The sequence below is a fragment of the Sinohyriopsis cumingii genome, chromosome 18 (genome assembly GCF_028554795.1).
Source record: "Sinohyriopsis cumingii isolate HCF-2022 chromosome 18, ASM2855479v2, whole genome shotgun sequence".
In the NCBI taxonomy this organism is placed as follows: Eukaryota; Metazoa; Mollusca; class Bivalvia; order Unionida; family Unionidae; genus Sinohyriopsis; species Sinohyriopsis cumingii.
Window position 1 is genome coordinate 79768196 of NC_142978.1, and position 15450 is coordinate 79783645.

Below are 15450 nucleotides of genomic sequence, written 5' to 3' on the forward strand. Positions count from 1 at the left end.
TTTTTGAGGTCGAAAGGGAAATCTTTGTGTACAGCCCCAAATAACAAAGTCATACAATGTAAGAATAAGTTATCTACTAAAATATGCCCAAAGAAAATGACTGGAAATTTAAATTTAAATTTAATACAAGAAAATAAAGTGTTTTCTTTCATGTCTGGGTATACTTTCAAACCCAAAAATTTGGTAGGCTTGGCATTATTGTATATTATCAGTACTCATGTAACAACAACCACATTAAATAAAAAAATACACCAAGTTTTGTCTTTAAAATCCAGTGTACAGTGGAATTGTCTTAAGGAGATGCAGTCATTGCTGCTGTCAAAGTTCATTGTAGGTTTTGAAGGCAATTAAAGTGTCATTTGAGGTATATTTGTACTCATCAGAGACTACATGTTAATTTTTATCAAACTTCCTTAAAGATCTCATTGAATTTGTCTCTGCATAGAAAATTATCTTTCTGCATCTGTAATATTTTAAGAAAGTGTCAAACATGCAATAGCCAGACTAGTTTAAACAAGTTAGATACTCTGGAATTGAACTTGTCTTTTGTATATTATCCCAATGAAGCATTGTGTTACTGCATTCCCCTGAGGTAGTGTCAAGCACATAATGTTGAATATGGTAGTTACCATATTTACTCACAGATAATCAATATATTATTCACTTATAAGTCCAGTAAAATGGCAAACAACAAAGATCCTGATCTGCATTGCATAATGTACCTGCAGATCAGGGTCAATGTCCCTTGTTCTACTGATTACTCCTTACAAGCTGCACAGACCCAGATATGCCTGTGCTGCAAATCTAGGTCTGTGCAGTTTGCAGTTGGACTCATAACCCTTTACCTCATGCAAGCGTCTTTCGACGCCTCTACTCCATTTGCATGGAAGCGCCTTTTGACGCCTCTACAAGATTCGCATTGAAGCGCTTTTTGATGCCTCCTGTAAACATCAGCCATTTTCAGCTGGTTTTCATAGCACCACCTTTGGGGAAAACCCCCTATTAGATACTACATTCATTTCTGCAAATGACAATTACATCAGATCACGTGGTCTCTATTTATGCACTGGTCGATATCTCCTATTTAAAGTAACTGGGTTGTTATCTCCACTCTACAAAATGGTGGTCGCGGAGTTCATTCAGTACATACGAAGTTTTCACCATTAGAATCACAACCATGAAAGATTCAATAACTTAGGTAAAGGCTCTGATATTGATGTAGGCAGCAATTAGTTTTTATAAATTATCAAATTCAGATGACTTAGTGATGTTGACACAGACGAAAACCTTGTAAATTTTGAGTATCGGAAATGGCAGCTACGGTTGGTCACGCGGCCTCACTGACATGACGGTGAATGAGTTCTCTCTCGATTTTAAAGCACATAAAAAAATTCTTCCGTGAAAAATAATTACACAGCTATAACAATCAGACTTTACTCTTAAATTTTTCCACATATAAAATATGTGTACCAAAAATGTAAAATAGTTAAAATTGCTGTTAAATGTAACATACACTACATTGCTTAACAGTTCACAGGCAGGATTTCATTCAGTACTTACGAAGTTTTCACAATTAGAATCACAACTATGAAAGATTCAATAACTTAGGTAAATGCTCTGATATTTGTGTAGGCAGCAATTAGTTTTTATTGATTATCAAATTCAGATGACTTAGTGATGTAGACGCAGATGAAAAACATGTTAAATTTCTAGTATGGGAAATGGCAGCTACGGTTGGTCATGCGGCCTCACTGACATGATGGTGAATGAGTTCTCTCTCAAATTTAAAGCACATAAAAAATTCTTCCGTGAAAAATAATTACACAGGTATAACAATCGGACTTTACTCTTAAATTTTTCCACATATAATAGATGTGTACCAAAAATGTAAAATGGTTAAAACTGCTGTTAAACGTAACATACACTACACTGCTTAACAGTTTACAGGCAGGCCTATGCGTATGCTGTCGACTAGGTAACAGGTGTTCTGTTTATAGCGTGCTGCACTTTGTCACTATGCTCTATGAGGTAAAGGGTTAAGTGAGTATTGTGGAATTGAATTCAGCATTTGTACAGTCACAAACATGGCTTGTGTTACTATCCTGGTGGATGTCTTACATCCTTGATTGAATAACTTTGATATGTTGTTTGAGTATGTACAAAGAGTAAAATGCTTCTCCTGGCTGCTATGCTACATACAAACTCTATCAACTAGAAGTTCTAAAATTTATTTTTTCTGGTCTTCACTCACTTCACCAATGGTCCATCCTTCCCTGAATCACGACTGCATTTTAATGGAGTGAAATCTGACTTCAAGAAATTCTGCAGCTGAACTAGCCAATAATCTTTGATAAAGGTGGCCAACAAATTATCATTCACAGGAAATGAAAAGAAACAACTAACTTTGACAAAATGCATCTCTTTGATATATTTAACTTGTAATGAATTGGTGTATTCCACTTCATGCACTTTACCTATGAAAATTTATGTGAGAAAGCTTGCCAGTAGCTTCTCGTGGGTCGGTGGTTCTTTCCGGGTTCTTCCTCCACCATTAATACTGGCCGCCATGTATGGCCTATCTTGTGCTGAAAAGTGGCGTTAAACCCTACAACAACAACAACAACAACCTATGAAAATCACTTAATGGGCTCTCCCACAGTGGTACTCACCCTAGCTATTGTCAGTCAATGAAGCAATCTGTGCAATGGTGACTGTTTATTTGTGACTGACTTTACACCTATGGTAAATAGCTGTATAAACTGCCCCAAAGATGATAGCTTTCTACAAGCATTAAACAGAACCCTTTGACTGTTTATAAATGTAATGGGTATGCATTACGGTCTGAAGAAAGGTCTCTCTGTTTCTCCCTACAATTACTGAAAATCGTGTTTTTCCAAAATATAACTATGTCATGGGTGGGTGGGTTGTCAGTCAAAAAAATTGTTTTTTTTGTATGACAACAAACCTAACAACATGATTTCAGTCTGGCTGTATCCAGTAATAGCTTTAGTTGCAATCTGTTGATGTTTCATTCTGAGTCAGGAGGAAATGGCAATACATCAACTCTATGGAAAACTATCTCTTCTCAGTGAACCGTAAAATGTTGCACCTTAATCTTAAATTGACAACAAAAACACAACTGCCACCAACAAAGTGATACATTAGACAAATGAAGCAAACAACACTTACTCTGCTGTATTAAAGGCCAGTTCAAAATTATGCCTCCTGTTCTTGGGGTCGAGCTTGTTGAAGTCAAATGCCTCTGGGTAGAAATGATGGATCAGAGCACAGAAAGCCAGTCCATCATTCCAGGATGTGGAAAAGTTCTCAATGTTGACCTTCTGTAAAAAATGAAGAACAATTTGACCATTGAAGAACAATTTGACCACAAGTCAAACATTTTCATTAGAATTAACTGTTTTCCATTTTTTTGGAGTCAAATACATGTCCCTAATTTTCTATTACCAAGAATACAAACATCATTTGCAATATGCCTTTTACCATTTATCAAACAGAACATATTTCCTGTAATAAAAGCTTACATCTGCCAACTTTTATAATGCTAAAATATTTTCTTTAATAATATTAGAAATAAAAAGCACAGTAGTTATATTATTGTAATATTTTTGTCAATATTTGGATTTTTAATTTACTTTATCTATTATGTCAATACACACTGGGGATCTCTACAATTTTTTAATACATATAAAGAGATGTTACAACACTGAACAGACTTTAATGAATGTTAGTCTAACTGTAATAGTATTTTGCATTTTTTGGGGTGTTATTTCTGCATTCAAACATTAATTATGTGGCTTTTAAAAGCTTGTAGTCTAGTTTGGTAACAGATGCTTTCCTCACAAGTCCCAAAGTAACTTGATTTTGGATTGCATATCAAAGCTCATCCATGCCCAATTATTTCCTGTGTTCAAAACCACAGGATTGAATGATTCAAGTTAATATCACTAATTAACAAAGTTTGATCATTCGATTAAATTAAGTGTTTTGCCTTTAAATGTTGATTCTTCTGTTTTAGAATTATGAAGTATTTTGAAAACAGCCAATAAACACTGAATATTAAAATCATGTCATGGCAAATTCAGCCAATAAACACCGAATATTAAAATCATGTCATGGCAAATTCAGCCAATAAACACTGAATATTAAAATCATGTCATGGCAAATTCAGCCAATAAACACTGAATATTAAAATCATGTCATGGCAAATTCAGCCAATAAACACTGAATATTAAAATCATGTCATGGCAAATTCAGCCAATAAACACTGAATATTAAAATCATGTCATGGCAAATTCAGCCAATAAACACTGAATATTAAAATCATGTCATGGCAAATTCAGCCAATAAACACTGAATATTAAAATCATGTCATGGCAAATTCAGGCAATAAACACTGAATATTAAAATCATGTCATGGCAAATTCAGCCAATAAACACTGAATATTAAAATCATGTCATGGCAAATTCAGCCAATAAACACTGAATATTAAAATCATGTCATGGCAAATTCAGCCAATAAACACTGAATATTAAAATCATGTCATGGCAAATTCAGCCAATAAACACTGAATATTAAAATCATGTCATGGCAAATTCAGCCAATAAACACTGAATATTAAAATCATGTCATGGCAAATTCAGCCAATAAACACTGAATATTAAAATCATGTCATGGCAAATTCAGCCAATAAACACTGAATATTAAAATCATGTCATGGCAAATTCAGCCAATAAACACTGAATATTAAAATCATGTCATGGCAAATTCAGCCAATAAACACTGAATATTAAAATCATGTCAAGGCAAATTCAGCCAATAAACACTGAATATTAAAATCATGTCATGGCAAATTCAGCCAATAAACACTGAATATTAAAATCATGTCATGGCAAATTCAGCCAATAAACACTGAATATTAAAATCATGTCATGGCAAATTCAGCCAATAAACAATGAATATTAAAATCATGTCATGGCAAATTCAGCCAATAAACAATGAATATTAAAATCATGTCATGGCAAATTCAGCCAATAAACAATGAATATTAAAATCATGTCATGGCAAATTCAGCCAATAAACACTGAATATTAAAATCATGTCATGGCAAATTCAGCCAATAAACACTGAATATTAAAATCATGTCATGGCAAATTCAGCCAATAAACACTGAATATTAAAATCATGTCATGGCAAATTCAGCCAATAAACACTGAATATTAAAATCATGTCATGGCAAATTCAGGCAATAAACACTGAATATTAAAATCATGTCATGGCAAATTCAGCCAATTTTATATAATCAAATTATTCATCAGGAAAACTATTTCAAATCATATAATACTTGAAATATATGGGGGGAGGTGTGTGACATCTCTGTGCTTCAAAATATATTCATAAATATAGTGTCAGCACATTTTATTTATGATCTGTTCATACTAAAAAGATAAGGAAAAGAATGAATTAAACATGCAAAATATATATTATCAAAGGAAAGAATAGATTTCCTAAGGAAAGTAACAAAGGAGTTCCAGAGGTTGTATCACCACTTTTCTTGCCATCATGGCAATCTCAATTTTTCACACATTGATATATTTGAATATCCAATTATTAAGCATGCAAATAAAACAACAACAGTCTGCAATTGTGTAATAATATCATGAAAATATTAATTACTTTATGAGCAAGTGATTTTTTAAAGAGGTAATATTCATTTTATTTATCAAGCATACTAAGAAAAATCAACTTGCAAGTCTGAATACCGCAAAGTCTAAATGATATTCTTGATATATATGTGTATGCATGACATGATAGGATCCCAAAAACATATCAAAAATATACAAATAGCTGAAAATAAGAAAAATAATTCATGTCATAATGCAAGCAATAATCTGAATATAATTCACACATGCAATAGTATAGGAAGAAATTTTAACATGCAAATAAAACACGAATTCAATTTTTCTTTCAGTGTAATAAGATTTTACAATATACATTTATAAATTTCTTCGAGATGTGTTTGATTTGCATAATTTTCTTCTTGACATGAAGTGGACAAAGTTATACCTTTACAAGATGGATTATTATGTTCAGTTGTAAAATTTAAACTTGCAATTATTTAAAATTTTTAAAAATATGAATAAAAATTAATGCACATAAATAAATTTATGTAAATCAGTCACCAAAGTTAAAATACCCAATTATTAGTAATATTCTGCAATGCTCAAGTAAAACAGCACCGTTACCAGTCCAAACACTTGACTGGGAACTAATACATAGTTGATGGGAACCAAAACATGGTTGATGGGAACCAAAACATGGTTGTTCACATTCTCTGACAACTCATTTTTACACCATTACAAGGTCTTGGACCTTTAATAATGTATGTTAGTTTAGGAGGAAACAGACAAACAAGACAAGACAAGGTGTCATTTTCATCTCCATGTTCTTCTGATGAATTTTTCCTATACTTCTTCAACAGTATCTGTAGAATCATGCATCAATTAAACAAAGAAAACTTATCAACTTGGATATACAACAGCATCCATTATCCAAAAATAGCTTAGACTGCACTAAATTAATCCATTCCAGACAATGGCAGCCAGAGTGAATACAGTTAAATTGAATCACAGACATTCTGCAAGGTTTAGAATTATGACCTACTTGATATAATCTGGGTGTACGAGATACCCAAGTTTTAAAGGCAATAAGAATCTCTAATTATTATTTCACCATAAGAAAATGGCAACTTGCACTGATGTGCTGGGTGGGAGAGAGAAAGTTAAAGTTGTAAGATTTTCATTATAATGATTCATAAAATGATGCAACTATTAATAACGTCTTCCTCACATATATTAACAAACTTTCTTAGAATATTAAAAATTGAATTACATTGTTCATTAATACTACGTATATGGGAACCTGTTCAATTACTACATGTTGATCAATCAGTTGAAACATTTAATGCAAAATACTGACTTAAATAATGGATTCAGCAAACTTACTAGAAGTATTCATACCACTAAATCATGCAAGATATAAAAAAATAAACATGGCCCATATATACTCGCTTATAAGTCAAACTGCAAACTGTACAGACCCAAATTTGCCATTGCATCTGCCAGCAGACCTGGGTCTGTGCAGTTTGTTAGGAGTAATCAGTAGAACAAAGAACACAGACCCTGATCTGTAGGAGCATTATGCTATGGCAGATCAGGATCTTTGTTGTTTACACTTTGACTCGAATTATAACTAATATACAGTATGTAGTGATACTTTATATTTTCTATTAAAAGCTAAATATCATAGACCCTGATCTGCCATCACATAATGTGCCAGCAGATAAGGATCTATCTTTCTTGTTCTATTGATTATTCCTAAGAACCTGCATAGACCCAAATCTGTCTGTATAGTTTGCAGTTGGTCTCGATCTGCAAACAAGCATATGTGGCAGATAAATCTATTTTACACTGGGAAGGACAATATTTTCTGTAACTGCTGTCAGAACAAATATATCAATATGGACAACTATTTCACTGATGATGAGAATTGAATGTCCTCAAGGAGATGAAGTTATATATATATATAAAGGCAAGTATATCATTAAAACCATAAAAAATGATCCAAATGTATCTTTACTGTTGAATCTGGTTGAAAACCTTGGATCAGTACTGTTCAGTATCGAGTAGAATGTGTCTAGTCTAGAAACAGGGCTAGAAAAATTAACTGCCCAATAGTGCAGGCAACTTAAATTCAACAGTGCAACAATATGACTATAGTCAACTTCTAGACAACTGTGAATCATACCGCACCTTCCATCTCCAAAAGTATTTACCTGCCACAATTACAGTCTAGAAGAGAATTATTTATCCATTCATACCATACAAACTTCAAACTATACCTTTCTCCATCTGTGCAATTTTGTTATTTTTAGGAGAAATAAGGCTAGTAATGGCAAGTACAATTTGAACTCCATGCTATTTTTAGGAGACAGCAGCCAAATGTAAGTGGAAGCTGCATGATTGTGATGTAGACTCTCACACAGGTAAAAAAAGTCAGTACATGTATACTATTTAAACCATGTAAGATACCTACCACTACACTACTATGACTACAGTTAAATAAAGGGAGAAAACCAGTGGCAATAATCTTAAAATAATACAAATGTCATGTAAGTAGAGTATAGCTTTTCTAAAATCCATTTTTACATTACGTTTTACTTTTTTTAAAATCCTTTGTAACTTTTTTAAAATCCTTTTATACTTGTTAAAAAATCCTTTTACATAATGAGAATATTTTCCCAAATTACAAAAGTACCAGTATGTGTGGATGAAGCAAGGTTTATTTAGAAAAATTTTAAGGCATGATGGATAAAATAATACACAGCCAGGTTATAACTGTGACAGGCAAATACTTCTGGAGACTGAAGGGGGAGTACAATTCATAATTGATTGGAAGATGACTCAAGTAATAAAGATCAGACAGAAAAAAAACACATTATCTGGCATTAATTCACAATAAGTACATGTATATTTGTCATAATGTAAAATCAATGAAATGGGTTTTCTACATGAAATGACAGATGAAAGTATATATTTTGACACTTATTTTCACATAATCTGCAAGAAATTCCATTCAAAATGTTAATGACTGAGTATAAAAATTACTATAAATTGGAATTACATTAAAGAATTTTAAAATGGAAAAACAACTGATCTTTGGACAACCAGATTTTTTTTTGGTCTCATGTTGATCTACCATGTTTTCTGCAAATGTTTCTAACCCTGTATTGAGCTTCACTGACCCAGACTACAGTGGTCCCTCATTCTGATACAATACAGGGGTGTTATAAAAGTGTGCCATGATGTGGGGAATGTTATAATTTAGCAGTGTTATAAAAGTGTGCCATGATGTGGGGAATGTTATAATTTAGGGGTTTTAAAAGTGTGCCATGATGTGGGGAATGTTATAATTTAGGCAGCATCATCATATACTAGGTATAAATCAACCACTATAATGAGAGCCATCAGCATACCAGTGTTGTATAGGGGACCATGTTATACTGAGGTGCTTTGAAGTGAGTGACCAATGTACTCATTTCTTAAATCTAATTTCATGGTCCCTTGGAGGTTCAAGCTATCCATGTTCAAATGAATTTCCTTGAACAGCAAGTCTTGGAATAAAAGAAAATGACAAAATTTAAGCCAGTTCTGGTGTCAAAATTTGACCCAACCAGGTCTTTTCATAAAGATCACTATAAAAACAATCAATGTCATGTACATTTTACCACTTGCTAAGATAAAAGAGGAAAATTTCTGGAAAAACAACAAACTAAGACAACAATTTGCATGCAGAAATTTTAACTTGCATGCAGATGCTAACAATCACACAAAACAAGCAAAAGTAGGGGGATAGATGTTCCCACATAGAATGTAGAAAATCTAAAGAGGGTGTCAAAACAGACTGATTGACTTTATTTGGTGAATGTTGCAACTGCCCAAAACTTACAGGAAAACAATATCTAAAATTTTGAATTTTTTTATCCTTGATATTCAATTTTAACATTTTCACAAAATCTTAAAGAATGTCCCCAACTTTCAACACCAGTAGCAGGAACTTTCACAATTTGCAACTGCAGCAAAAATGTTTTTCGAGTCATGTTCCAACTCTTCACTGTTTAATTTGATAAGTTTGTATGGTATTTAAACTTCTTTAGGATATAGACTTCAGTTAAATGACATTCACCAACTAAAGTAAACCTGTTCTGTATCTGTTTTTATTCCAAAGAATGAGACTGGACACTGTCGCAAGTATTGACAATTTGCTTTTGTTCCAAAGAATGAGACTGGACACTGTAGCAAGTATTGCCAATATGTTTTGGAAACCTTTGTCTTGAATATGGTGTGGCTTACACCCTCAAACCTGACCTACATACAATATTTTAAGTTTAATTTTTCAGGTGGGGGTCCTGTTTAACAAGTTTAATGATGTGTTTATTTTCATGATGACTCCTTTTAGGCATAAATATAAGTTCTGGAGAAAAAAAATCATTGTGTCTTAACTATGTTCACAATCTAATCTTATCTAATCTGTTTCATTTCAGATATAGCGTGCTTACAAATCTAATATCCTGTAGTGTTTAAAGGCACATATAACAACACAACAGCCATGACTACATGGTGCCAACTAAAAGTTCAAAAAAATGTACAAGTGAAGAATTGTACACAAACTTTAAGAAGAAAAGCCCTTCCAAATAAATGTGATGATGTAGTATTACAAGCTAAAACACATAAACTAAAGGTGTTAAAAACTTTGTAAAAAGTTATATAAAATGAAAGATAAAGGTAATGCATGTAAAATCCCAAGATACAGATCATATGAAACCCGTAACTGTAATTATCACTTGACCTAAAGGGGCACAGGAACAGGTGGATACTGTGCCAGACTCATGACCAAAAGGGCGCTGGTTTGAATCCTAGCCTCAGATCAGCCTGATTAAGCTACTGTGATGTGTCCTAATGGGCAGAAACTTTACTAAAAATACCTTGGCTACTGTGGTGTGCCCTAATGGGCAGAAACTTTACTAAAAATGCCTTGGCTACTGTGGTGTGCTCTAATGGGCAGAAACTTTACTAAAAATGCCTTGGCTACTGTGGTGTGCCCTAATGGGCAGAAACTTTACTAAAAATGCCTTGGCACTAAATAACCTATTCTGTCAGTGTGCCATCAACATCTGTTACAAAATAGATTGCAGCTGACTGCTGACCAATCCAAATGCCAACAAGGCGTGCATCAGTATGTAATCTAATTTTGACCTGTAGTGTATGAGCACCAATTTGTTCAATCTAGTGGGTCAACACATAGGAAATTTTCAATGTGCTACATATATAATTTAAAGTCTTTATTACTTTGTTATAACTTACAACTTCTTTTATCTATCAACCAAATTTAAGGTAGCAATTGTGCAGAAATGAAAGTGGGTGGGACTGACACAAAATGACACAGAATGCTGACAACTGAACACAGCCCAAGCTTCATCAGCATCCAATTATACCAGAATTTGATTCAAATTGAACAATAATCAAGGAGTGATTGTTCAGAAAAGCAGGTGTGTATGACAAAAAAGGGCTATAGCCCTGCTAAATAGTCATGCAACACTGTCCTTTGAATTCCTCAATATCAAGCATCCTGCCAAATTTGGTTGAAATCTAATTAAGGGATTTAATATGTAGAAAAGAAGTCAGTGAGCCTGATAATCAGGGATCATAACTCACCTGAACAATGACAATCAAACTTGACCAAAGCTTTTCATCAATTTTAAGCTGCATATCTATGTTTGGGGTAATTAAGGGAGTTACTTTGTTTTGGGTAATTAAGGGAGTTACTGTGGGAAATTAAGGGAGTTACAGCATTTTTCATAAATATAGTCTCTGATCTTCAACCTCTGACAATCTGATGAATTTTTTAATAATTTGTTCAGTTATTATTTATAAACAAGGTACTTTCTCCCCTGCTTTTCTGTGTAATCACTTTCTTGGGAAGAGAGACAGAACAAATAATGCAATATAAATAAACATAAAAAATTATTATTACTCTGGAAAGACTGGACAGTGAGCTATGTAAATTTATCAAATGTTTAAAAAGTTTCATAATTCAATATTTCTCAAGCATTCATCCTTATGGATGAAGGACATCCTGATTCAAATCTATTACAAATTTGACTGTCATGATTATATATCTTGTAGCCAAACTGTGAATCTCTATCTTAATGTTTGCAATAATAAATATGTATTCCAGTGAACATACAAGTATCATGATTTAAAATTTGGTAGTAAAATCTTAACATTAGTCTTGCTTTATCCGTGAGGAAGTTCTGAGGGTTTCCATAGATTTGAGAAATTCTTCCGTTGTTTTCTTTTCTTCATGGTGTGGAATTTTAAAACTATAAAGTTATTGTTTACCATTTCTTGCATGCAGCATCTAACAAAATCACAACATTGTAAGTTTTGTAAAACAAGATAATGTAAAATCTAAATATTGAGGGAAAATTGGTGCAATTTGGTGAAACTGGGTCAAGAACACAGGAGCTATGACTTTTCATTCTCATTATTATTTGAAGAACAAAAAATGCATACTCAGATATGCTGGCATAGACCTTGTTATGCCAGCATAATATGACATCATACAGCCTGATTTGTGAGCATATTATTACAGCATGGACTCTGATATGCCGGCATATTGTTACAACATTGACACTGATATGCTGGCACATTATGATGCTGTTATGCCAGAATATCTGTGACAATATAGATTCTGCTATGCTGGCAAATTATGATGCTGTTATGCCAGAATATTAAGATGGCATACAGCCTGTTGTGACAGCATGGACCATGATATGCCAGCATATTAAGACAGCATACAGCCTGATGTGTCAGCATATTATAATAACATATCTAAGTTCACACTATGAGCATGACACAAGGGCAAAGTCAGTACATATACAAGAACATATTAATAGAAAGTAGGGTTAAACACAAAACAGCTCTTTTGAGCAAGACGCACAGTGAGAAATGCAAGCCAGTTTGGAGTTGTTAGTATAGAAGCCAGTCTCATTCTGATCGATGCATGCATTGTACCTCTGTATACTCGCGAGTCATTGCCTTAGTCCAGTCCAGCAACATTTGCTTTATAGCACTTGGACTCCTTGTGATGCTAGGAGAGGCAGAATAGAGAATGAAAGATGCTAAGTCATTTAAAATATTAAAACTTGAATGTAACCAGTTTTGGCAACATGGTGCCAATTTTTTTCTCCTCTGAATGATGGTCTTCATTTTCGAGTCACTTGGACCTCTGCTGCAGGAGAGCATTCAAACAGCTGAATTTCATATTCATTAGCAAACCCATCACCATTCTTAGAAATGCGTTAAGTGAAAATCATTAACAGTATAATGTAAGAGCATAGATGTATACTTGTCTTTATAAAAGAACCCTACGATAACGCAATTCTTTATGCCATAAAATATATACATGTAACACGGCCATAACATGACTTCCAATTATTGTTTCAGATGTTTATTGTTCCTGACAATATTCAAACCATCAACTAAGCTGACAAATAGTTTTAAAAGCTAACAGCTTATGAACTGTATGTTCTTAAAGAGCATATATCAATTTCATCAGGCACTCACTTAATCTCATTTGTAATATAAACTGTCAGAGAGTAAAACTTTTACCATATGTTTCATTGGCAATTTGTTACCCCACCACCACCACCCTGGCACTTATACATGCATCCATAATTTTTTAAAATCATTCCTGCCATACCATGGTCTGGTATATAATCCAGTCAACAGTTATGGACCCAAGTACTGCGTTATATCAGGGTTCCCTGTATAAAGAATCCTATACATGATCTCATTTCATATGTAATTTACAAAATCAGCTGAATTATTTCAGAAATACAAAGGTCTTGGTGGACAAAAATTGAAAAAGTCTAAAAAGCTTTAAAAGTTCATGAATTTTGTATGAAATGAGCCTGAATGTAAGACTGTGTTTATCACATGACAACAGAATGTTCTTTTCAATAACGCAGTGAAAATAAAGGTTAACTGGCCAGACTTTAATTATCAGTTACATTTGGAACCCTCAAATGTTATGGTTATATCTTGAATGATGTTAGCATGTGATGTCAAACACATGTAATTCCAGACATGTGGCAAAAGTTATCAAACATTCTGTTCCCCCCTGTCATGTGATAAACTGGTACTAAACTGAAACAGATGGTTGATTAATTTGTGCAAAGAGCTGAAAGAAACATGAAATCTGTGAAGATAAAATAAGTAAATATGTATATGGCATTTACAGATGCTGATAATTTCAAAGTAAAGCAACTATAAAGCTAATATTGAATACGACTGATGATGTTTCACTGAAGTTAATATAATGATGTACAGCTCTACATACACGTAAGTATTATCTTTTATCATTTTAAGATTTTCAAGTTGGCTGCAATTCTAGACATGAGATAAGCACCATTTTTACTTAGGACCAACTAAACACTATAGGAAGTCTTTCGGTAGAAATTTCATGGTAATATAACCATCCATTTTGAGTTGCAGTAAAATCAAGATATTACAATTGGCCAGAAAAATCAGATTGGCACCATTTCCGTTTAGACCAACTAGACAATATAAAAAGTCTTCAAGTGGAAACCTCATATTAATAAAACCATCCACACCACTCCCTCAATAACTTGCACCCGGATAACTCGCGATCCCGCTTATAACACGGTGTCTGGCGTGGCTCCCGATTTTTTCCAAAGAAAATATATTTTAAATATCTTTAAAATATGCTGAACATGAACAAATTATGATAAGAATTGGTAAATTAAACCTTGATACATCGCTTGTTTTATCATCGAAAATGGTGATTAATGCCCGTAAAGATAGAATCCATATTGTGAAATTTTCAAGTTCTATATAAGATATCATATATTATGTAAGTTTTTTTATGATAAATAGTTGTCAATACACTGTAAAGTCTGGTGAAACAGTGATCAATGAAAACTTCTGGTAAATGCTAACAGATGTCAACAGAGAATGAAATAAACACCAATTAAATGTCTTGCTATGTGAAAGTCACATTCTAATCCTTTAATTCCGTTTCAGTGTAAACATTATAATCGCAACATATTCTGTTCTATCAAAACATGAAAAGAGTCAATCGACCATCACATCGAAACCCATGAGTACTTCTGTGAGAACCTAATTATGTGCCGACTTTGTTCAAGTTTCATAACAATCATTCAAATACTAAGGGGGGGCCCCGAGTGGCCAAGTGATCTAAAGCGCTCTTCGTTACGGATCACTGCCATCTCACCTCTGTCTGCGTAAGTTCGAGTCTCGGATTCGGCTAATGTGGGTATGTGAGACAGCTTGCCAGTAGCTTCTCGTGGGTCGGTGGTTCTTTCTGGGGTTTTCCCGAGTTCTTCCTCCACCATTAATACTGGCCGCCATGTATAGCCTATCGTGTGCTGAAAAATGGCGTTAAACCCTACAACAACAACAACAACAACAAAAACTAAGGGACTAGCTGGTCCAACAAGTACCAGTCAAGCATGGATGAATACACCACCAGACATGTGGATTACTATATATTCCTCTACAGGGTTATACAAACTTAAATGTGAAGTTATTTTCAACTGAAGTTCTACAGTTTTTTAATTAGTGAATTACTTTGGTCAACTCTAAAATCAATTTTTGTTTACACAATAAACTTAGTATATCTAAAAATATGAAACATGTATTATTCCTGGGAACTAAAATTCCTTAAATTACTTCTTAATTGAAAAAAATCTTAATTTTTTAGATTTCTTTTACTGAATAAAACAATTAGAAAAAGTAACAGCTATATTTTTTCCAGAAAAAAAGATT

General features: G+C 33.4%; 1 protein-coding gene across 1 annotated transcript in view; it reads right to left on the reverse strand.

Moving 5' to 3' along the window:
• Positions 1 to 15450, reverse strand: part of LOC149777142 (uncharacterized) — a 263171-nt gene that overhangs the window by 12712 nt on the left and 235009 nt on the right. Inside the window, exons 22-23 of the mRNA XM_089941376.1 lie at positions 12655 to 12730; positions 3190 to 3341 (exon numbers count right to left, since the gene is read on the reverse strand). Coding sequence (XP_089797502.1) covers positions 3190 to 3341; positions 12655 to 12730 — 228 coding nt within the window. The remainder of the gene's footprint in view (positions 1 to 3189; positions 3342 to 12654; positions 12731 to 15450) is intronic.